The sequence below is a fragment of the Antechinus flavipes genome, chromosome 6 (assembly GCF_016432865.1).
Source record: "Antechinus flavipes isolate AdamAnt ecotype Samford, QLD, Australia chromosome 6, AdamAnt_v2, whole genome shotgun sequence".
Taxonomy (NCBI): domain Eukaryota; kingdom Metazoa; phylum Chordata; class Mammalia; order Dasyuromorphia; family Dasyuridae; genus Antechinus; species Antechinus flavipes.
In genome coordinates, this window is record NC_067403.1 from 225,401,045 (window position 1) to 225,427,309 (window position 26,265).

Sequence of the window (26,265 nt, forward strand, 5' to 3'; positions counted from 1 at the left end):
AAAATTGTTAAGGCCAATGTCAGCTAGTGCAGGGCTTTTTAAACTTTTTTCACTTGCAACCACCTGAAAAATTTTTAAGTGATCCTTGGTATATAAGTATAGAAATCAAACATTTACCAATAATCATAATTTCACAGCCTCCATATTTCAGTTACGAGACCCCTTTGGGGAATGCAAACCACAGTTTAAAAAGCTGGGAGCTGGAAGAGCATGATGGGAGTTGAAAGTTATTTTTACTCTAAACCAAACAGCAAGTAAATAGTGGAATGGCCATGGAGGAAGAATCAAAGTCTTCAAAAAGACAGTCTTGTACTAAAGGCTTTTTCTGGCACTTTGGGTATGATTCACAAAAGAACTGAAATTTTCCTTTACTATGGATCTCCTTCCTCAGTTCAATATAGAATTCAGCAGAGTAGCGGAGAAGAAAGACTGATCTATATAATGCCAGTAATTTGCAGCTTAGCAGGAATATTATCCCAGTAAATGACATCAGCTACTCTTCAGGGAAACCCCAAATGGCAGATTTAGAGGTTGAGAAGCTTTTTAACTGTCACACAATCAATCTATTAATTAAGTACCTACTATGTGCCAGTCTAGGTGTTTGGGATACAAGATAATAATTAGGGATTTTATGAGGAAGTACAGTCTGGGTATGGAAAACAACCAATTCAAAGAAACAGATGTGAAAAATTTAAATGGATATGTGAAAAATAACAGGAAATTCAGTTTCACTAAACCATAATGGTACCAAACATGAATACAGTAAAATTAGACTAAAAATGACTAGATTGGGGCCAGTATGTAAGAATGATGTTAAAAGTCAAACAAAGGGTTCAATGTTTGAGTCTTATAAGGGAACCACTGGAATTTACCAATCTACTTAAATTTTAGGAAAATCACTTGGATAGATAAGTGGAGTTGGAGTAAGGAAGGGTAGAATGACCAATAATAAGTATTGCAATACTCCAGAGGAGAGGAGATCAGGACCTGGAAAAAGGTGGGAGCTTTTGGAATAAAAAGGGAGCCCAAGCAAGAGATGGTGGGAAGATGGGAAATACAATACATACCAGTTGATTGTAATTAAGAGTTGAGTGAAAATAAGGTCATGAGAATGAATAAAGATTGTGAATTTGGGGTGACTGGAAGAATGTGGTGTTTGGAAGAAGCATTAGGTTAGGGGAGAAATACAATGAGTTCTGTTCTGGCCACGCTGAGTTAAAGTTGCCTATGGGACATACACCTTGAAATATTCACAAAGATGATACCAGACAACAGATCAGAAGACTAGGGCATCTCTTAGGAAATTATTTATCTAGGCTGTGTGTTCCTGACTCCTGTTCCTTCTGCTTCTGGTAGATAGAAAATTAGGAATACCTCTATGTATAGGGAAAAAGAAAGGTTTCTCTTTTTCATTTAAAAAGTGGGATAGTTCCTTTTTATTCTATTGTAACAATATATTGTTCACACATTTTCATTAAATACCATTTTATTCAAATAAATGTATTCTCTGGTTTAATTTAGAAAACATTTAGGGGACTTGTCAGCCGTCAATTTGATAAGATGCTAATTCAAACTGTGCCCTGGACCTCAGTTTAGATTTCAGGGGCCCATGTTTAAGAGGAACACAGTCGACATTCACATAATATTTTTATTTTTAAAAGTTTGGCAGCCTGGAAACAAAATTTGATTATATTATAATAGACATAGACTTTTAGAGCAAGCTCTTTTGTGAAGGATGTATTTTCCTCATTTGTAAAATGAGGAACCTGTTTCAGAAAAGGGAAGCAAATACTTGGCCAAAACCATAATTGAAGGCAGAACCAGAAGAAGTTTTACCTCCTGATTCTCACCCAATGCTGTTCATACTAAGCCATGGCATACAAGTAATTTTTATTCCCTCTCTCATCTTCAATGGCCACTGTTATACTTGTAAACCTCTCCCTATCTCTCCTGCTCCAGTTGTCCATTCTATGTCTCTTGACTTTCAGAGCTACTGAAAGGTAAAGAGGAGGCCCCAGGGGCAAAAATCAGGGAAGAGGAAAGGTAAAGAGGAAAGCAATTTTTTGAGAGGTTGAGAACAACAAAGCATTTTCTTAACCTCTAAAAAATCAATTTGCATGTGTTTAGAACGCTCTCCTTTCTCATCTTCACTTCCTGGTTTCCATGCCTTCTTTCTAGATTTGTCCAAGACTCTTTCCCATTCTTTTTCCTTCCCTACCCCTTAACTACTGGTGCCTTACCTCTGAGGTGACCTTCCACTTATCCTACACATGCCCTGTATGTACATAATTGTTGAATTGTTCGTTAGATTGGAGCTTTTTAAAGTCAAGAACCCTGTTTTTTGCCCTTCTTCAGTCCCCAATATTAGCACAGTGAAAAATACATAGTAAGAATTTGATAAATATTTTTTGGCTGATACACTAGTAAATTGTGGGATATTCTATGTCCAGAGGAAATAGCTTTGTAGTTGTTGCCCGGTAATGTTCACTACATTTTGTTCCAGGGATCTGCCCCTTAACAATAGTGGTGAAACAATGATCAATTTCACTAAAGGACTATCCTTTATATCATAAATAGGTATTTTTCCCCAATTACATGTTAAAACAACTTTTTAACATTTTAAAAAAGTTTTGAGCTTTAAATTCTATACCTCTCCTTCTTCTTTCCTGAGATATTAAACAATCAGATATAGATTGTATATGTACAGTCATGGAAAACAATCCTTTTTCAAAATTAAAAGTTAATTGGGATGTTAAAATCTCCCTGATTTAAACTGATATCCCATATTGGTCTGTCTGATGGTGATTTGCTCTCCAGCCAGTATACGTAAATTGAAATCTCCCTGACTGTATATGTTCTGATAAAGAGTTGTTAGGGTGTCTTAGCACCCAGCCTCTGCACATCAAGCTACGGAAGGACTTGCTACTATTTTAACTTTGCAAATAATAAGTTCACTTTATATACTTGAGGTTTCAGACAAACTGGAGGTCTGATTAAATCCTCAGCCTCAAAGCAACCCCCACAACCCACTAACCTTGGAACATATTTGCTCCTCATTCTTTTCTCTCAGACATTTTCTGCTCTTCAAACGATTTATTTCTCAAAATGTTCTCTGGTCCCTCCTAGTTGTTAGCCCTCTCACTCCTCAAAATACCTCATTTAAAAAATATGAATACATGTTCTATCTTTTCAGCAGAAGAAAAGCTTTATTTCTGTTCTTATATTCCCCCAGTGTGGCAAAATCTTACACATAGTAAGAGCTTTACAAAAGTTTGTTGAAATAAATTTTCAGTTTCATGTGCAATCATCTTTTTTATTATATGGTATTATAAAATGCTTGTTTTGTAAATTAAAAATAAAATTTAATAAAAGAACCTAAAATTAAACTGAATAGACAGTATAATAGTATGAGGGAAAGAGAACAGCAGAAATAGAGATATCAAGGTAAAATTCACACTTATTAGAAAATGTATTTTAATATAACTTGGAAAATGATGATTTAATTTGGATAAAGTGATTAGAGAAAGACATCATTCAAATAAGGGATGACTTGAAAGAGTAGAAAAGAAAAAGAAGGAAGATCCAGGAGGGCAGGGGTGGAATTATTCTGTTCTGGTACAGGATATCCCCAAATACTTAGTACAGATTTAAGCTTTCTTAACTAGTTAGGTAGCACAAAATGGCATTAAGATTTTTGGGACACCCCATCCCACCCTGTACATAGTCAGCCCTTAATAAAGACTTATCGGAATAGACTAGAATGAGTTTTGTCAGAGGAGATGAAAAAGTGAGAACTTTCAAAGAAAACCAACTTCACGGCTTCCTGCCCACGTTACATACCTGGTTCTTATTGATGACTTTAGGGTTTCTTAAGGAGAATTGCTTGCACTCCTTGGAGCCAAAGGCACAGAAGAACTTGATTCCTGGAAATAATTTTTTCAAATCTTTCTGGCTGACCACAGACCTGGCGCAGGACAAGCAGATCATGATCCTGGTCTTGCTGCCAGGTGGACGGAAGGAGTAGCCCTAGGAAGAAGAGCAGGGATCTAATTCTCCTAAACTGGTTTCAACCAAGTTATCCCTACAAAGCTCTGGAGCAAGACCCAGCATCTCAGAAATGTGGGTCAGTTAGTCTTTTACATCCACTGTGGATTTCCTCAGTTACGTAGATAGTCTAAATTTCTCTATATAAGTGATTTCTCCAAGACTGGTCCATTGTGAAGATCAAATGGAATAATATCAGCCATGTGTTTTGCAAACCTTAAATGCTAACTATTTTCATATTCTCATCAAAGGCCAAAGTTGGGGTCAGACATGTCAGGTGGCACAGTGAATAAAGTCTTGGGCTTGGAGTGAAAAAAATCTGAGTTCAAATCCTACTTCAGACATCTACTAGCTGTGTGGTTTTGGGCAAATCAGTTAACCACTACATGCCTCAGCTTCCTTATCTGTAAAATGGTAATAATAATAGCAACCCCTCATTCCCAAATGTTAAGATTAAATGGGATAAAACTCTTAAAGCACTTAGTAACCACTCATTTTCTTCCTTCCTATATTTTCTTTCCTTCTTTCTTTTTCTGCCTTTTCTCTTCCTCCCTCCCTTCTCTTCATTCTTTTTTTCCTTCCTTCCTTCCTTCCTTGCTCCCTCCCTTCTCTTCTTTTTTTCTTCTTCCTTTCTTCCCTTCCTTCCTTCTTTTTTTCCTTCCTTCCTTTCTTCTTTTTTTGACACATTTTATTTTTCACTGTGAATGATGTCCTACATACTTTATTTTAGTCATTTAAACACATTTGAAGAGCAGTCTACATACAGAGGTTATATAGACCCAAAGGAGCACACGATATGAGATTTAAGGGCCTTTCCTCTAAAGGAAAGCAGAGGGTTCAAAGATTCTGTCAAAGATGCACTGATCTGGTAACATATTCATTGCAGCCAAGATGCTTTGGAGTCTCCAGTGTTCATGATCTTGGGCAGCCCAGCAGTATATAAACACTACCTGGAACAAAAGTTCCCACTCCTATTCCCAGTGAAGACCTCTAGGAAACTCATGGATGGGGACCTTTCTGACCCCTGCAGTAATACTGCTCTGCTGAGATCCCTTCTGGTCTTTTCTCTTTCCGCCACAGACTGTTACATTCTACATTGACTATGCGATTAGGACCATTTTCACAAACACCAGGAATAGTCTTCCTGCTTTTAAATATTAACTCTGGATAGCATGACTGAGATGTCATATGCCTTGGGGATGTTGGCCAGAGTGGCAGCTTTTTTTGCTCTGTAGATCAGCTGTGCTCTGCTGTGCTAACACTTTATTTCCTATTGCTTCTTTCTACCCCATCCCCTCTAAAAATACCTCTAATTTGAAATGTAAATTATGACAACTCTGAGGTATTCATATCTCTCAGATTGGCTAAAATGACAGGAAAAGATAATTGTAAATATTGGAGGGGATGTGGGAAAACTGGGACACTAATGCATTGTTGATGGAATTGTGAAATGATCCAATCATTTGATACAGCAGTGTCTCAACTGGGTCCATATACCAAAGGGGAAAAGTCATGTGCAAAAAATGTTTGTAGCAACCCTTTTTGTAGTTGCAAAGAACTGCGAATTGAGTGGATGCCCATCAGATAGGGAATGGCTGAATAAGTTATGGCATATAAATGTAATAGATTATTATTTTTCTTTTTTTTTAGATATTAGCTTTTAATTTTCAAACTATATACAAAGGTAATTTTAACATTCACCCTTGAAAAATCTGTTCCAAATTTTTCTCCCTCCCTTCTCCTCATCCCCTACAACAAGTAATCAATGGATACTTTTTCTATACCTATTTCCACATATATCATGCTGCACAAGAAAAATCATTTCAAAAAGGGGAAAAAATTAGAAAAAAACAAAAACAAACAAGCAAACAACAACCAACAAGGTACAAGTACTATATTGTGATCCATACTCAATCCCCACAGTTGTCTCTCTGGGTACAAATGGCTCTCTCCATCACAAGACCATTGGAACTGGTCTGAATCATTTCATTGTTGAGAAGAGCCACATCCATCAGAATTGATCATTATATAATCTTGCTCTTGCTGTGTACAATATTCTCTCGGTTCTAATCAATTCATTAATATCAGTTCATGTAAGTTTCTCCAGACCTTCCATAAAGGAATATTATTTTCTGTAAAAAATGACAAGCAGGATAATATCAGAAAAGCCTGGAAAGGCTTACTCAAACTGATACTTAGTGAAGTGAAGAGAACAAAACATTGTATACAGTAACAACAAGATTACATGATGATCAACTGTGATGGTCTTGGCTCTTTTCAACAATGAGGTGATTCAGACCAATTCCAACAGACATGTGATGGAGAGAGCCATCTGCACGCAGAGAGAGAACTATGGAGACTGAATATGGATTGAAACAGTATTTTCACCCTCGCTTATTGTTTTTTTGTTTCTTTATTTTTTCCTTTTTCGTGTTTTTTCCCTTTTGATTGGATTTTTCTTGCACAGAATAAAAAATATGAAAATATGTTTGAAAGAATTGCATGTATTTAACCTATATGGAATTGCTTGCTGTCTTGGAGAAGATAGAGAAGAGGGAGAAAGAAAAATAGGGAACACGAGGTTTTGCAAAAGTGAATGTTGAAAACTATGTTTGTACTTATTTGGAAAAATAAAATTTAGGAAGAAAAAAACCTAATTCCTGTCTGGTCAGCATCCTCAGTGTCTTCAGAACAAGACACATTCATTCCTGTCTGAGAACCGTTGCCCACATTCTCTCCTGCAATGCCAGTGCCCTTCCCTGTCTCTAAATTTCCCTCATGCATCCTTTAAGCTTTAGCCTAAATCTTACCTTTCTGAAGGTCTTTTTGATGGGTACAGCCATCACTGAGCTGTCCCTTTTCTACACTTGTAAAGCAGTAAGAGTCTGGCCGACACCATGCAGCCTTTAATTATATGTGGTCTTCTCTGGGCACCCAAGTGTTTCATACGCATTTGATTTATGGATGAGAATGATGCATTTTAACAAATTCATATCCATCCCCCCTAAGACCTAACTCAGTGCTAGTCAAGTATGACAACTACAGCTGCTGCTGCTGCTACTAGTGTTATTACTACTACTGGCTGCCGGGCTGCCTGCTTCTCACACCTAAACTATAGATTGGCATAGGATATACATCAAATACCTATTTATCTATCTATTTTCCTATTTATCTGTCATATATCTGTCTATCATATATCTATCTTGTCTATCATCTATTATGGATCTGCCTGAATATTCATCTCTTTATCAATATATATATTGATATATATCAATATTAATATTAATAAATATTAAATAACATTTCTATTATTATTTATCTCTTTGTCTGTCTTGTCTATTATCTCAATGTTTGTCTCTATCTATATCTGTCTATCTATCACCTATATCTATCTGTCTATGTCTATCAACCTACCTACCTATCCATCTATCTATCCCTCTATCATCTGTCTGTTTTTCTATTTGTTTGTCTTTCTGTCTACAACCTAAATATCTACTTATTTATTGATCTCTTTCTATTTATCTATCATCTATCTATCCATCTGTCTCTCTGTCTCTCTATCATCCGTCTGTCTGGTCTAACTATCTGTCTATCTTTCTGTCTATCAACGTTCTGTCTATGTATATAAATATATATTGGCAGCATGTATTGATGCTAATTATAGCATTCTAATACATATCAATGCTATACTTCTAGCTATACATATAAATATAACTATACATACATAAGTATATACATATCTATAACATATCTATCCATATATTTATATTATATTGATATATTACACATATTATATGAGATTATATTAGCCCATATGATGCATCATGTATACATACAGGTGTGCATGTATATTGTATGCATGCACATGGGTGTGTGTATTATGTGCCAGGAAGCTAGGTGACGTAGTGAATAGAACACTGGGTCTGGAAGTAAGAAGATTCATTTCCATGAGTTCAAATCTGGCCTCAGACTTAACCCTGTTTGCCTCGGTTTCCTCATCAGGAAAGGGCAGACCACTCCAGTGTCTTTGTCAGGAAGATCCCACGTGGGGTCACAAAGAGTTGGATATGGTTGAAAATAACCAAACAACAATAAAATATCTATATATAACAATATATGAATAACATACATATTGATATAACTGCATCCATCCATGCATTCATGTTTCTATGCTTTTGCTTATTGTTGTTCAGTCATTTCAGTCAGGTCCCACTCTTCCTGACCCTATCTAGGGTTTTCTTAGCAAAGATTTGTTATTTCTTTCTCCAGGTCATTTCACAGATCAGGAAACTAAGGCAAACACAGATAAGTGACGTGGCCAGGATCACACAGCTAGTGAATATCTGAGGCTGGACTCAGGAAGATGAGGCTTCCTGACTGCAGGCTCAGAATTCAATCGGCCTAGCCACCAAGCTGCCCTTATATATCTATACAAAAAATAATATATCAATAATATTATATTGATATGTATCAATATAATCAATATATATCAATATAATATAACTTATATTGATAGTTCTATCAATAAATTTGCACAATATACATATAGAGTATATAGAGAATATATAGATATATACAATATACATATAGATATAACTATATTTGCATGGTATATATGATCTATATCTATAGCTATAACTATATCATAAGTATATAGCTGTATAACATATATGCTACATAGATGTATGTGTTTATATGTTTGTAGGGGTTATGGATATCTGTATGTAAATTATAAATGTAGATTATAAAATATAAATTATAATTTTACATGTACCTATTCATATACACCTATGTACATGCACATGCACGTACGTGTACATATATGCACACACTAAAGTCCTTGGCCCTGTCACTAGTTCCATTTTTCAAGTGAAATGACTTTTCTAAATGGGTCTCCACCCCCTATTTTGCCACTGATGTTCTATGAGGACCACCAATTTTTTCTATCAGACTTAATAGAACGAAAGGCCCTTGAAAGCAGGAATTGCTTGGTACTTCCAGAGGTGAGTCAAGCATTTTACATCGGGGAACCTTCACAAAACCTTTCTTTCACTCAGGTTTCTCAGTTTTACCAAATGGCTCCCCAGACAATATTCCCCCCCCCCCCCGGGTCATTGGGTCATTTTCCAGGAGAAAAAAAACAAGCATTTTGGCCTGGGGGCCTTGTGCCCATTTCAGAAAGATACCCACTTACTACTTGGTTGACCTCCTCTTCGTTTGTCACGGTTGACGTACAAATGCCAGCATGATTCGCAATCGTGACTTCTATGTCCATCTGTGAGCTATGAAAGGCCTTCAGTACGTTCTTGTTTTTCAGGTAAAGCCACTTTTGATTGGAAGCCCCATTAGAGTAAGGTTTATACGTCTGTCAAAACAAATAGGAAAGTAAACGGAATCAAGGGGCATGTGGGCCGTCGATGGCTATTTACCGACCATGGGACAGACTTGCAGCTGGGCACTCAGGCAGTGCTATGGGTGGGAGTACCCTCGAAGGGACCGAGCGGTCCCCTGCTATCAGGGAGCTCACAGTCTGGTGGAGGAGACATTAGGAAAGCTGCAACGGAGCTACAGACAATCAGCAGAGGGAAATTGTGAGTCCCTGAAGTCTTTCTGGCTCCTTCAAAAGATTAAGAAAGGACTCGGGCAGCATGGAGTGGTAGAAACGCCTGCTCTGAGCCCGAGAAGATCAGGGATCTGGCCCCGGCCCTGCCACCAACTAGCCGAGGGACTATGGACAAGTCACTTCCCTCCTCGAAGTCCTGGGTCCGAGGAGATGGACTCTCCCTTGGCTTATTCCTCTATATCTTGTCATCTTTTCTGACCTCAGTAAGAATAATACCTCCTGTCGGATGATACATTTCTTTCTTTTCACTAAAATAAAAATAATGAAATAGCTGCATAATATGCATTCATGCATATATATGTATATACATATATCTATAATATACATAATATCATACATATATTATGTATATTATATATGCAGGCTATAGATACATACACACATATAAAATGAAGCTTTCTAATTTGCCTTAGAAGGAATGGCGAGTATGGCCCAGGAAATGCATTGACTGGATATTAGCAAAAGATGGAGAGGTTGCCTGGTATTAGCTGAGCATCTATCACATTAATTATTTTGCAAGACCTTGAATATACTCTCCCAAGCTGGTTACTTAAAGAAGTAAACATGAAAACCAAGTAGAGAAAAAAGCACCAGAGATAATTTAAATTACTTTGGGATCAAATTCATTGCTAATATACTTAGGACTTTCAGGAAAAATATTTGTACAGATATAATGTTATGAAATAGAGTGGGGGCATTTAGTGTGTGAGTGAGCTTTTCTTTCTCTAGGCCGTGCTAGAAAGGCATCTGATAAAAAGGAGTATAACATTACATACACAGTGTCACCCAGAATAAATTTGTAGCCCATATTTATCATCTGGACAGAAGAGTTGGTTAACCTTTACTCTCTATCCAGACTACTACATCCTAATTTTGGAGGCAGGGCATTGTAAGTCAAGTTGCATCATTGGTATAAAAACCGCACAGAATAAATTAGATGTCAGGCAGAGGCATAATATGTTTATTGAACATGACTTATGGTAATTTTTGTTCTTGTATACAAAGGAAGAGGAAAGCTAAGGTCCTCCAAAATGTTCTCTATCTCTGATTTACCCATAGCCAACAATAAACTCATCAGGCAGGGGTTTTTTTGTTTGTTTGTTTGTTTTGTGGTAATGATAGTGGTGATAGTGGTTAGTAATTTAACAATAATAATAATAATAAATTATAATTTATAATAATGAATAAACATAATGAATTATAAAAATTATAATTAATAATAATATAATAAATTAACATATATGAACTGGAAAGTTTGTCAAGGCAGCTACATATATTATTTGAGCATGATAATCATTGGTAAGGAATGGACCTACCCATTTTATCCATTTTACAGGAAAGAAACCTGAAGTTTAGGTACTTTAAATGACTTCCTGCAAGGTCATTTAGCTGGCTCATTCTATCTACTACACCAGAGGGTCAAACTCTAATCCCTACACCCCCCCCCCAAACTCCCAAAACAACTTGAAAGAGATTAAAATATGATTGGGAAATGTCTGACAAAATAAATTAGAATACAACATTTGTTGCAGTTCAGTTCCATCTGACTCTTGAAGTTTTCTTGGCAAAGATACTCAGGAATTTGCCATTTCCTTCTTCAGCTCATTTTACAAATGAGAAACAAAGGAAACAGGGTTAAATGCCTTGTCAGGAGACACATAGCTAGTAAGTGACTAAAGCTGAATTTGAACTCAAATCTTCTGTCTCCAGCCACAAGGCTCTATCCACTGCACCACCCAGCTATCCACAGCACAGAGATAGATGATATTTATTTGTGCTTTTCTAAGCTAATATCCAGAAGTAGGTTCCCATTTTCTCTTTGAGTCTGACACCTTAGCACTATATCCCATTGTCATTTAGTAAGATTTCCACGAATATAGGAAAGGAACAAAGACTTCTCTAGAATAGATTTTTAAAGTTCTTGTAACTTCTCTGTTTTTTTACCCTTTTGTGTTTCACTGGAAACTTGGTATATAAATACAATCAATCGGCTTATGTAACTTTCACAAGCCAAGTTCAAAATAAAAGCAGGATTTTTCAAGTGTTTTTAAGCTTTTATTTCAAGCCAACTCTATATGCATTTGAATCTAGCAAGCAGTTTCTTCCACAATTTCCCAAAAATTCATTGACAAGCAGCGTGATATATTGGGGAAAGGAGCCAAGAAGCTGTAGATTCCAGCGCCTTTGACATATCCTTGGTCCGTGACCAAGAGCAGGTCACAGGGATTTCTAGTATTGTAGGTTATTCCCCCTAACAATAAAATACAGAATGCTGCTGCTGTGCAAATTAGGCTACTTTATCCTTTAAAGACATTGAGAATATTCATTGGTTGGTTGAGGGGATGTAAGGCTCAGGCTGTGGACCTCTCCTCCTGGTCTGGTCAGTCCAAAATAGCCACGAAGCATTCTAGACCATGCTCTGGCCAGCCCAGGCAGAGGAACTTTGATCAGCAGAACCCCAGCTTTAGACTTGTTGAATATCCTTCTCTAACATGTGTGACCCATGGGATGATTTGCAAATGTGGACTCCGAGTCAGGCTCAGGCCTGAGCAGCTGATGACCTGGATCTGTAGACACGGTTTCCATATTGGAAATTCTCTGCATGCATGACCTCACAGGTCTGGACCAAAAGGTCTATGAAAGAAATGCTGATTTTTGTTTGATTCAGGGCATCTCAAGAGTTTGAGCACAGATATAGGCTCTAAATAGTTTAAAACTTGAGATTGAGAAAGAAAGTCTCCTTGGGTACTCTTCATCCCACATAAAGCTTACCTGAATAATAACAGGGAAACTTTTGATCTTGGCAAGATCTTCCATTGAGACTGTGGGCAGGGCTACTGCAAGTACCAGGTTTGGATTAATCATCAGGTGAAAAGTCCTGGGGAGTAAAAAGTCGTTTCAGCAGCAAAATGCCACAGGTAGATTTGGACATCATTCTTCAACCATTATCAATCTTTAGAAAAGGTTTATATACAAATTTTCCCTCCCTCTTCTAAACCCTAGATCTCTATAATATACTTATACTATACATATAAACAATATTTATAGCTTGAGACACATGGTAAAGCCCATTGAAATCAAAATGTAATAAATTCTTAGATAAAGTCCTCATTTTTTCTTTGAGAAATCCCTTAAAAACTTATCAAAAACATCCAATGTTACTTGTCTCAATATGGAGTCAAAACTGTATTTCTATCAATTTTTTTTTCTGAGACAATTAGGGTTAAGTGACTTGACCAGGGTCACACAGCCAGGAATTGTTAAGTGGGTGAGGCCAGATTTGAACTCAGCTCCTCCTGACTTCAGGGCCAGTGCTCTACCAACTGTACCATCTAGCTGTCCCTCATCAATTCACTTTAAAATACAAATAAGCAAAGAATAGTTAGCTCCAACTTATTTATTTGAATAAATGGAATTTTCTCCATCTTATTTATTTGGATCCCTATCATCCAAATTCATAGTAGAGCTAACAATTTTTCTCATGTTTCTCTCAATTGTACTAGTCTAAGCCTTTGCTACATTAGGCTTATGTGCATATATTTTTATTTTCTTGTTTTTAGAGTATACATATCATCTCTCAAGAATCTACAAGTCTGTCATGAGTGAAGCAGAAGAGTATGACTCACACTGGGTCTAAGTTTGGTTTTTTGTTTGTTCATCTCAAGACAATGGGGCAAGAATGCCATTAGGCCTTGGAAGAAAGAAACCCCAAGTTGAGAGAACTGATTCTGAGCAAGGCTGAAAAGGAAGAAAATAATGATACAACTAAAAGTTATTTGTCAGGATGGCCTGGATGTCAGGATGACCTGAAAGAGTTAGTGTTAATATTAACTAATTTAACTACAATTGTGATAAGAGCAGCTGGCAGATCTCTTTAAGATCAGAATTTCTGAGCTTCAAAAGGGCTAAAACTGATCAAGTATCCACAGTATGGTACCAACGTGGCAATTTTCCCAGGAGCTCAGCCTCTACTTGGTCCAGGTCAGAAATAAGACATATGGACCGCTATAAAGCATTTTATATCTGTTATTTTATTTGTTACAAAGGCCAGCAGAATTCTGAAGAGGAAGAATTTATCTTTATTATTCTCCTATCTCCCTTTCAGTATTTCAACACTTCTCTGGAGTCCATCTTCGCTTCATTCTTAAGATTTCTGAAACTATTTGTATATGAAGAAGGTATTTGAGGATTAGAAAATCTCATAGAAAGGTCAACTGAAAGAATAGGGACAAGATAGCTTTGAGCTGAGAAGTCTTGGAGAGGATAGAGTCATGATGTTCAAAACCATGATTTAAAGATCCACCGATATCACAGTGACCTCCATGAAAGCCTTACTTATTTGCTTTATCGTGGTCTGGAGGAAACATTGGGTTCTTGAAAACCCATGAAGGGCAAACTCTGGGAAATCCTGTCCACTTAGAAAGACTGAATATGGACCTGGTTTAAAAAAAAAAAACTATGATTTTTGGCCAGGAATTAGTTTTGTTTGTGGTTTAGGAGAAGCTAATCTCCAGAATTATCAACACCAGGTGAAAACTGCTTCCAGCCAAAGCAACTCATGAAATCTATTAGCTAAGGTATGGAGAGATTATGACCTGAATTGTTCAATTAAGTACCCATACAGATGGAATCGGGGATTTTTAAAACATCATGTGATGGGGGGGGGGGGAGTGGGTATATTTTATGGGGATTCCAGAGAAAATAAATATGCCAAAAACTAAAAATCACAGGGTGACTGGTATAATTTAACATAAGAAGTTCCTCAAAATTCAGGTTGTCCAAGCATGGAATTGGCTGTCTCCTGAGAGGAGGATTCTTCATCCCTGGAAGTATTTAAGCAAAGACAACATGATCACTTGTTGGGGATATTTAAATGGAATTTAAAGCTTCAGGAAAAGGCTAGATTATGAGACATTAATGGTATTTATAATAATAATAATATTTATATAGCACTAAAAGCTGGGGTCATGAAGACCTGAATCCAAATCCCGTCTCTGACACTTAATAGCTCTGAGAAATCTCAGATTTCTTGGCAAGTCACTTAATCTTTCTCAACACTGATTTCCTCATCTATGAAATGGGAATAACAATAGCACTCTCCTCACAAGGAAGGCTGTAAGAATCCAACATACAGGTAGCATTTTGCAAGCCTCCAAGGGTTATTTATGTATTAGCTATTGTGATTATATAGGTTATCCTATTTGATGCTTACAAAAACCATGTACAGCATGGTGCTTTTCTGTTTTCAGATGGCAAATACAATGGCAACTAAAAGATTTGTCCAGGATCACACAGAGATGTGAAGTCCAGGACCCATATCCTCTACACAATTCCAGTGACTCAGATTCTAGAAGTAAGTGGAACCTTCATTTCAGTCATCCTCCCTTTGAGGAAGGAAATTTTTCCTACTCTCAAAAAACTCGGTTTTCTTCCATTTATAAGATTGACCCTGGATATGTGGGGGCTTCCTTTAATATTTCTCTCTTTGGGAAGGAATTTCAGGAATGGGAAGACTGAATCATAGAACTATTATAATTTCCTAGGGAAAGTTTTTTGCCGCATCCCAGAGAGGAAAATGGACCACTAAATTCTGAGTCTGAGTTCTAATCTGGCGTCAGAGATTCACTATCTGTGTGACCTTGGGCATCTCAATTTCCTTGTCATAAAATAAGCTGAGAAGGAAATGACAAACTTCTCCAATATCTTTGCCAAGAAAATCTCAAATAAAGTCACAAGGAGTAGGACACATCTGGAAAACAACAGAACAATGAAAGAGGATAGAATGCCAGGAAAAGTCCTTAGCTTATCATCCCTGACTTAAATGCATGGATAGATCCATGCTGATGCTGTAGAAAGCATTTTATGGAACTAGGGAAGGGAAAGGGAACAATCATTGTTTAAGTACCTACTGTATGCAAAACACTGAACATTTTATAAATATTGCTGCTGTTATTGTTATTTGTCCTCTGTTTTCAAAGGGGATCAGGACATCTGGGAGGTGATTCAGTGACTTCCAAGTGAATTGGATTTGAGTGAGGGCCAGATGGGCAAGATCACCTGCCTCACTTTCCCCTCCAGAATCATCTGAGTCCAGTGGCCAGATATATTGATCAGGACCACTGGAGATGGTCCTAGATGTAGTGGGAGACTTTGTCCTTTTAAACTAAGGTCTTTAAGAGGTCGTGCACTTACAAATATTGCCTCATTTGAGAAAATTCAAAGGTGGAGTGAGAAAAAGCTAGCACATATGTACAGGTAGTTCTTGGAAATCATTTCTTATTAATGTTGATGTTGTGTTTGCTGGCTTCTCTTCAGCAAATATTACAATGCTAAAAAAAAAGAACTGAGAGAAGGGGTTCCCTGCCCCCACTTCCAAAAAAGAATTCATAGCTAGAAGGAATCTTAGAAATCATTTACTTTGATTTCCTCCCTCACTCCATTTCAAAGATGGGGAAACTGAGACTCCAAATCACACAAACAATAAGTGAAAGGCCCGGGACCCAAATCTGAACCTCAAACCCTAAATCTAATACTGTTAAACCAGAGAAGTGGAGGTGGAGAACCCTCTTCCCAAAATTAGAAATGGAAACTAAGGTGCCTACGCTGTCTATGCTTGTTCTTCTCCAGTCAGTGAGTGATGTATGGGTTTGCAAATTCCATGGAATAATCTGAGTAAAACATGGCAAAAGTGAAAAATTGCAGGTTTTTTAGAATCTTCGGTTGATCTATTAAAGGCATATTTTAAAATGATAGCCCAATCTCTTCTTGGACTCTATGGCCAAATAATAACATAACTAATGTACCCAATAGGTCAGAATGCCCATATCTTATCTGAATCAGAGTGCAGATAGGTTGCTAGGTATGTCCTGAACATTTATTTATGCTCTCCTTCTGTCTCCTGAGCACACACTCTTTCCCCCCCATACAGAAAGAAAACCAAACTGAATGAATAAGATAAAAGAAAATCCCAAACTCCTGGAGATCTGCCAATGAAACCTCTGATTCATCCTTGAATATTTTCATCAAAAACAAAATGGTTCCTACCTGCTCTCTTCTTTGTGGAGCCATTTCTGATGCTTATCAAAACAATTCTTCTTCACCAAAACAATTCCGGAACCTGAATGCAATTTAAAATGCTGGACCCCCAACACCAGGTTCGGAATGCAAGAGCTGAAAATATGCCCATCTCTGAATTCAAACTGCTGATGGCAGGACTTCTGCAACATCCTATGATTTGCCTGATTGCTGAGATAGAGAAAAGTCCATTAGCAGCAGAAAAATGCCCTGTGAACCTGATGTCCTGGAGATTGTAAGCTCTTTAGGAGAGGGACCTGCTGTGAGTCAAGGTAACACAGCCAGGTCCCAAATCAGCATAATGAAAGCAATGACTCTGCTGGTCATTAAATGTCCAGGCCAGCATAAATGGGAATTCTGAATATTACTTGTCACTGGTGTAAATATATTCTGGGGGACTCTGATTTTAAGAGGACGGAGATGAGAAAATCAAATTTAAAAAAAGGCACTTGGTAAATAAGGGGAAAGTAACATGGGGAAGGGAGTTAAGATACTGCAAAGAAGGAAAAAAAAGACAGGAGGGGGAAGAAGTGGTCATGTGTGTTCTGCAAAAACAATGCTGACTTCCTCCCTATACTAGGTTCATTTTGCCAGGCCAACAAGAATGGGTTCTCTCATTTCTCCAGTCCACATAATCCACTCAAGAATGGGTTCTCTCATTTCTCCAGTCCACATAATCCACTCAAGAATGGGTTCTCTCATTTCTCCAGTCCACATAATCCACTCAAGAATGGGTTCTCTCATTTCTCCAGTCCACATAATCCACTCAAGAATGGGTTCTCTCATTTCTCCAGTCTACATAATCCACTCAAGAATGGGTTCTCTCATTTCTCCAGTCCACATAATCCACTCAAGAATGGGTTCTCTCATTTCTCCAGTCCACATAATCCACTACAGAATCAAATCAAGGTAATTCAATATCTTAGATTTACAAGAGATCTGTACTAGGGAACCTCAGAAACTTTGAAATGTTTTAGCAAGTTAAATGCCAAATCTTCTGGTCTCTATCTTCCAAATGCAAAATTGTCACAATATCAATTATATGGGATAATTTATATGGGATGTAATTTTATATACAAATAATTATGTAATGATGTATTTATCAAATAATTTATTTGGGATAAGAAGATGGTGTGCGATAATTTGTGTTCTTAGACTTGCATCTAATGATAACAAAAAATAAGACAGAAAAGGAAACAGAATAGATTCCTTTAAGAGCTTGGATAGAGACAGTAATAATATTAAGCAGTAATAGATTCCTTTAAGAGCTTGGATAGGGGCAGCTCATTTCGGGTATACATCCACTAAAAATCATACCTCTTTCCCCAAAACATGTGTCAATGTAATCAAATAAGCTAACAATTTCAGTTTGGGGGTACAAGGGCCTTTTTCTATACGGTGGAGAGACAATGAGCTTTGGAGTAAAAAAAAAATCAGGCTTCATAGTTGATATCTATTATTTATCATAGATTTTAAAGTTATAAGACACCTTAAAGATCTGCCTTGTTTTATAGTTAAAGAAGTTAATTAGACCCAAGGTTTACAGGTTGGAACAAGTAGATTGAGGATTGAAACTCAATTCATTTACCTCTTAACTTCCCATCTCTTTCTATCCTACTAACTCAAATTCCAATACTTAATCACTCATGTAACTTTAGGTAAATCACTGTGACCTATGACTTTTATCTCTCTGGACAAGCTGCAATTCCCTCTTCTATTAAACCAGAAGGGGCTTTTCTAGATGACTTTTCAGTTTCGTGCTAGCTCCAACTGTTATCACCTCATATTTGTTTCTTCTCTATTAATTCTTCTATTTTCTTCTTCTCTATTTGTTATCTAGCTCTTCGCACAGATTTCTTAGTAGAGTAGGGACTTAATAACAAGATCACTGCATTGAATCCGTAATCCTTTGAAACATATTTGCCCAAAGTCCAGTCATGAAGCTACCTCCTCTCTCACATATTTCTTTGCCTGACTCATACCTTAATTTCCTGTATGATTCAACAGTTTTGAAAATTTTTTCTTCCTCCTCTGAATCCTCAGAATTAAGGAAAGTCTGCCGCTAGGTGACCTTGCAGAGCTTTTGACATGGAACAAGGTCTCTTTCATGTGAATTTATAATAAAAGTTAAAACATATAGAGAAATGTCAGAATTAAGACAGATATTCATGGAAATTTCTCCACGGTATAATTTTATTAGTTATCCTGCTCTTTTGTGGAATTGAAAAGCTTAGAAATCAAAAGAAAAATTATTTCAAAAAAGGAGTTTTGTTTTTTTTAAACAGAGAATTTTTATTTTGGGAGAACAAGAAATGAAGCCCCATGTTGTTGGTTTCTATCCTGAAATCAAAGGTGATAAATATATTCATTCAATCACAAATAAGGAGTGTTAATCTTTAGTATATTTAATGCTTTTGATAGGATCAAGTCATGTACAGTAAAGTTGGCAAGATTATACACAACACAAATGTTATTTAGTTCCTGAAAGTCTTAACCTTCTAGGTCTTGATGCCTCATTATCTCTCCATGGACCATAAGCAGATTGAGCAGCATTATATGTAATATCACAGGATTTAGAGATGGGAGAGACTTTAGAGATCATCTACTCTGAGGCTTCTTAACTTTTTTTTGTATTAAGAATCCTTTGGGTATTCTAGGAAAAACCCATAGATCTCGGCTCCCGATCATGTTTTTAAATAAATGAAAGAAGTGTTAGAGGTTAATTTCATTTTGATTTCAGGTGGAGGTTAATATAATTTTTCCCCATCCAAGTCCACAGACCCTTCCCCAATCTATTTATAGACCTCAGATTAAGAACTCCTAATCTAGTTTAACCTTCCCAATGGAAACTGAGGTATTAATAATATTACACAGAGGTATTAATAACTTGCTTAAGGTCTTGCTTAGGAAGTAAGTAGGGTCAAAAATTGGATCCAAGTTCCTGACTTCAAATTCAATGCCCTTTGCATTAGGCCATGCTCTTTGGTGAGATATGAAATCTATGCACTCCTCATAATCTTCCCAATAAACTTTTGTTTGATTTTTTTCAGGCACTGATACTCATATACCAGATCATTTAGGCAAACAACCTTTCTAGGGTTTTAGAAAGGGAGAAGTCTTTTGTTTGAATGTCAACGGAGAAGAAACCTAGTATATTGACTCCTGATTGATTTGAAGAAAACAAATGTAGACCACAAGTGGAGGCATAAAATAGTTAATCAATATGTATCCAGTCTGGGAGTGAAAGCCTGCAAGGAGATTATAATCTAGCATCAGAGATATGGGTAATGAAGGCAAGAACCACTGGTCTTCAGTCAGCAAGCCTCAGGCACTAACAAGCTATGTGACGCTGGACAAGTTTCTTCATCTTGTTTACTCAATTTTCTCATTTATAAAATGAACTAGAGAAGAAAATGGCAAAACACCCCAGGATCTTTGCCAAGAAGAACCCCAAATGGAGCCACAGAATTATACACTACTCAAACTATTTAACCACCATGACAAAAAAGGCAAAAAATAATATTTTCTCTTGAGAACTCACAACAACCTAAGGTAAATTCTGTACAGGTGAAGTAAATACAGTGTAATGGAAGTGTAATCGCACAGGGAAGGCACTAATAGTGGTAGAGGAGAGGAGATTCAAAAGTGACAAATATACCTAAATAACCCAAACCCACATATGCCCCTAGACAAGTTTTCTGGGACAAGTTATGAACAACTGGAAATCACCATGGATTTGTATAAAAGAGAGTCAAATGTATAGTCAGACAAGTTGGATTTCAATAAGTAAAGTGAGCAGTTTTGGGATAGTGAATCAACAAGCATTTATTAAGCACCCACTGTGTTCCAGCTACTGTGCTAAGAGATGGGGGAAGCAATGAAAGGGTGGAAAGGAGTAGGAAAGATAATCCTTGCTCTTAAGAAGCTCACAAGCCAATAATGGAGACAACATTCAAAGTGAATTCCCTCCATCATTGTTGGTCCTTGAGTGGAGGATGGACAGTTACTTGTTGTGTCTATTGTACAGGGGATCCTTGGGGGATCAGCTTCAATTAGGAAATGCTCTGGTTCTTTGAAATCCAATTCAAAGTGAATCCTTCCTTCATCTTTGGTCCTTGAGTGGAGGATGGACGGTTACTTGTGTCTATTGTACAGGGGATCTTTGGGGGATCAACCTCCAATTAGGAAATGCTCTCGTTCTTTGAAACCTAATTCAAAGTGAATCCCTCCTTCATCGTTGGTCCTTGAGTGGAGAATGGATGGTTACTTGTGTCTATTTTACAGGGGATCCTTGGGAGATCAGCCTCCAAGTAGGAAATGTTCCCGTTCTTTGAAATCCTAACTCTGAAGGGGCAGCTGGGTGGTACAGTGGATGCAGCACCAGCCCCGAAGTCAGAAGGGCTTGAGTTCAAATCTTGACTCAGACACTTAACACGTCCTGGCTGTGTGACCCTGGGCAAGTCACTTAACCCCAATTGCCTCAACATAAAAAAAAAAGAAGGAAAGAAAGAAATCCTAACTCTGTAATTCACGACCTGAATGGCTTGAGACAAATCCCTCCTTTCTGGGGCTAGGATACCCTTCTGCAGAAGGAGGAAGAGAGGATGTCTACTTTACTTGCCCTAAATCCCAGGAACGGGTCTTAAAAGGGTCCTGAAAGTGTCTTTGAGCACTGGTTCGGAACGAGGGGGACAGATGACTCAGAGCATCAGCCCACCCTGCATCAGCCCGGCTGCCCGAGTCTATTCCGCGGCTCACACGCACACCGTGGGACCACTAATTCTTTCCTGAACTGACTGACAGCTGCTTCCTCGGGACGGGTCCCTCTGCCTTAGGGAAAGCAACAGTGCCACCTGATGGAAGCTGAGGATTGTGCAGCCCGGCTTCCCCCGCTCAGCGGGCGCGTTTCTAGGACCGAGAAGGCTGTCCCTTGTATTTTCATAATCACGGAAAGGGAAACCAAGCATTTTTATTCTTAATTCGATTTATTAACAAGGTCCCCACCACTGGCTCCTCCTGGAGAGCCCGGAGGCTTAATTTGTGGCTAATCAGGCGGTGTGCTGTGCTGGTGCCTGATAAGCCATGAAGACAAAAATAGTCCGGGGGAGTCAATTGCGGGCTGCCCTTTGAAAGCCATCTTCCCTCTAATTCATGTCTCTAATGCAGTGAGAAAGTTCACATTTCTGGGGAAATGGGGGTGGAGAGCGTGCGCTTAGCCTGGGGCTTGGCTAACCCTAACGTGGTGCTTAATAAATAATAATATCGGAATCATGCTATGATAATCTATAATCACAAATAGCAGGTGTTTAATAAGATGTCTACTGTTTGACCGAGGGCTGGTCCCTCCCGTCCTACTCTTTGGTCTTTTTTTTTTTAGACAAAAATAGTCCAGGGGAGTCACTTGCGGGCTGCCCTTTGAAAGCCACTTTTCCTCTAATCTATGTCTCCAATAAAGTGATGAAGTTCCCCTTGCAAGCCTCACTTCTGGGGAAATGAAGGGAGAGTGTACCCTTAATCTGGAGCTCGGCTAACCCTAGTGTGATGCTTAATAAATAATAATATCACATATCATGCTATAATCATTTATAATAACAAATAGCAGGAGATTAATAAGAGGGGCTACTGTTTGACTGACAAGACCGGTCCCGTCCTACTTCTCGGCTCCATGTTGACCACAGTGCCCAAGAGCTCAAAAGGAGCTGAGAAATGTCTTCTGGTCTTAATTTGTCTTCACTAACGATCACATCCCAACCAGTCCATTTTAATGTGATGTTTAAAAAAAAAATCTCCAGGCAAGAATCTCTAAATCCCGAGAAAGTCTTACATTAGTTTCCAGTTCCATAAATTCAGTTTCAAGAAACACATAAGCATTTATGCTTAGGACACTGGGAGGGGCTTTGGTAGAGATACTAAGATAAATAAGTTATCTCAAGGAGATTAAATCTAATAGGGAGAAATGTTATTACCTAAATAGCTATAAAACAAAGCAAAATCAAAACAAGAACAGAAACCGTGAAAAGTACTGAGCTTGATGCAAAGTATAGAATCAGATAACTGACCAGAGAAAAAACGGAAAGCAGAGAGTACTTAAATGATGAGTAAGAATTAATTCTGAGAGATAAGAAAGAGCATCTCAGGCTGTAAGAACAGTGAATAAAGACAAAGAAATAGGAAATTGTAGCAGGGGTCCTCAAACTTTTTAAATAGGGGGTCAGTTCACTGTCCCTCAGACTGTTGGAGGGCTGGACTATAGGAAAAACAAAAACTTTGTTTTGTGGGCCTTTAAGTAAAGAAACTTCATAGCCCTGGTGAGGGGGATAAAACGCCCTCAGCTGCTGGATCTGGCCCGGGGGCCATAGTTTGAGGACCCCTGCTAGAGTGTAGGATATATGACTTAACTTTGAAAACTTTAAAACTGTATATAAATAATGGCAGGAGTTGTTGTTATTATATTTTATGTTCATTGAACAGCACTTATTAAGGACTTCCTATGTGATAAGCCTTGTGCTAAGCATTGGGAATACAAAGAAAGACAAAAATTGTCTCCACATTCAAGGAGCTCTAATGACAATTTGCTAAAATTATGTACAGGTAAAATAGACGGATATACACATATGGGTGTATGCATATAGAGTATGTATGCATATATATTTCTATATCTATAGTTATCTATATACATATATTTGTTCACAGATGTATATATAAGTATATATAAATAAATATATTATAAATTTATATATATATATATTTGTGTGTGTGCATTTAGGTACATAGAATTAATGAAAGATTGTTGTTGTTTGTACTTCATTCTGGAAGAGGACTATGACATCAGGGAGATGATGTCGTAACATACAAGTGAATTGGATTTAAGTGAGGGAGGGCTGTACAAAGTTCCCTGCCTCATTTTCCCTTCCAAAGCCATTTGGATCCAGTGACCATATAGATTAGGACAAGTGGAGACGGCCCTGGATGAAATGGGAGATCTTGACCTTTTTAAGCGAAGGTCTTCAACAGGTTTGACTAAGGCAACAGGTCTCAGTTTGACTGAGGCAATGCCCAATCAATGATTAAAGCTAGATAGCAATTGAGGCAAAGAATTTCCTCTTTCACTTACTCCCAAAAAATCTAAATGAATGAATGAATGAATCTGGAAGGAAAAAACTTCAGGGTTTCTGGCCAAAGTAGAAATGGTTGCTATTTACATTCAATCTGAATCAATCAGGACTCAAAAAATGACTAAATGGGGCTTGGTGGTCTATGTGAGGAATAGCCAAAAGGTCAGTGTGGCTAGATTTGAGAGGAATTGGAGTAAAATATAAAAAGACTGGAAAAGTAATAAAGGACTACAGATTGTGAAGGGCTTCAAAACAGAAAGAAAGAATTTTATATTTGATCCTGAAATTAACAGGGAGCCTCTTGAGTTGATGGTGTTGGAATGGTGGGGAAGAGATGGGAGGACTGGCACTTCAGGAAGACTTTTCTTAGCAGGTAGAAGTGGATGGAATGGAGAAAGATTGGAGGCAGGGATACAAACCATAAGTTTTCATAGTAGTCCAATGGAAAGGTGTTATGGCCTGCACCAAGGTAGTATCTGTATTGTTCAAGAGAAGGGGACTGATATATGAGATGATGAGAAGGTAAAAATGATAAGATTCAGGAACAGTTTGGAGCTGTGGGATGAATGTGAGTGAGGAGTCAAAAATGATACCGAAATTGTGAATCTGAAAGTCTGGAAGGATGGAAGTGCTCTCAACAGTAAAAGAGCAGAGGGGAAGATATGGGGAAAATCCAATCTGGGAAGCAAAAGCATGTTAAATAAAGCTGAAAGTGTTGGGTCAAACTATGGAAGATCTGGAATTCCAGGCAGAATTGAAATTTACTTGAAAAGATCTTATCTATGCATAAGGGTGAGAAATCTGACAGTGCTGTAAAGGCCAACTTGTAGGAGAGAGAATAGGAAGAGAGACTGGAGGCTGAGATGCTATCAGCATTACTGGACTAAATTAGTCCAGTAAGAGGCAACAGTGGAAATAAAGGGAATTCAGTGGAAAGAGATATTTTTAGAGAAATAATCCACAGGACTTAGTAACCAGATATCAAAATCTGGAGTCTGGGGATAAAACAATAAGGTTTAGTGCTTGTAAAACAAGGTAAATGGTAGGACAGTGAAGGAAATTGAAAAAAAACATAAGAAGGAAAGATTTTGTAAGAAAGAATATGTTGGTATTTAACATGTATTGGTCTACCTGCTATCTGGGGGAGGGGGTGGGAGGAGGGAGGGGATAAGTTGGAACAGAAGGTTTTGCAAGTGTCAATGCTGAAAAATTACACGTGCATATATCTTGTAAATAAAAAGCCATAATCAAAAAAATAACAAATAAATAAACAAATAAACTTACTACAATAAAAAGAAAAAAAAGAAAGAATATGTTGAGTTTGGGACATGACAAATTTGATGACCAGTCACAGGCAGAGAAAACTATTCTATGGACAGTTAGAGATGTGTGTGTAGAACCAGTGAAAGAGGTCAAGAATAGTGAATAATAGTAGCTGTGTGTTCAACCTAACAAAGAGAAGACACAGGAGGTATTACAGATGTCTTTAACTCTACCAAAATTGTCTTTCAAAAAGGGGACTAGATTTATTCTGTGTAGCTATAAAGGGCAAGAATAGAACTGGTAGGTCTCAATTAAAGTCACTGTCTTTGAAGCAGCTCTTGATTATGATGGGAGCTGTCCAACAATGGAGCTGGCTGCTCTGTGGAGATAGTTAACTCCATATCTATGAATGTGATTGAGCAGAAATTGGATAAACACCTTCTCTGAAATTGTAGATGGGATTTCGCTGAGTAAAAAGTAAATAATCTCTATATAATGTCTTCCAACTCTGAAATAAAATGATTCAATGACCGACTTCCTCCTCTTCATCTAGCCTTTCTTTTCAATATTTATTTTCTTTTTTAAAGTGAAAGATAATTTAGAGATTGAATGGGAATGTATTCTTTAAGTAAAAATGAAATTAAATGGCATATGAAAACAAAATTAGGGATGTTCTGATCCACTTTTAACTAGAGAATTACGCATTCAATATACTCTCCAACAACAACCATCACCATGCTTTTTTTAGTGCAAGGCAAATTTTCAGATTGGATTAAAACTTTAGCCAGACACAATGTGGCATTTAAGTATTTATGGAAGTCTGACATCCTTCTAGGTTGTGGTAAAAACTCCCTCCTTTGAGTTTGGGAGCAGCAAAATATAAATAGAACTTCAATGTTACTAAAATGATAAACGATCAATCATATTAGCTTTGTAATATTTGTTTGTCCAAGAACTACAAGGATGCGCCCACTTTGGAACTAAGACCAAAAGAAAGCAACCCCCCCCACATACACACACACATGAAATTATCAAGACAATTGTCATAAGTGAACAGTGAAGGAAAAAGAAAAAAAATAAACTATGGTATTGTTGAAAGCACTTAGGACTTAAGAGTTAAAGACTTCAGTCTAAAGGTCTAGAGCT

At 37.5% G+C, this 26,265-nt stretch overlaps 1 protein-coding gene across 1 annotated transcript in view; it reads right to left on the bottom strand.

Annotated features, from left to right (window-relative positions):
• The window catches only part of LOC127541529 (doublecortin domain-containing protein 1-like), a 183,806-nt gene that overhangs the window by 40,225 nt on the left and 117,316 nt on the right, over positions 1 to 26,265 (bottom strand). Inside the window, exons 4-7 of the mRNA XM_051966760.1 lie at positions 16,712 to 16,912; positions 12,440 to 12,545; positions 9,239 to 9,409; positions 3,841 to 4,026 (exon numbers count right to left, since the gene is read on the bottom strand). Coding sequence (XP_051822720.1) covers positions 3,841 to 4,026; positions 9,239 to 9,409; positions 12,440 to 12,545; positions 16,712 to 16,912 — 664 coding nt within the window. The remainder of the gene's footprint in view (positions 1 to 3,840; positions 4,027 to 9,238; positions 9,410 to 12,439; positions 12,546 to 16,711; positions 16,913 to 26,265) is intronic.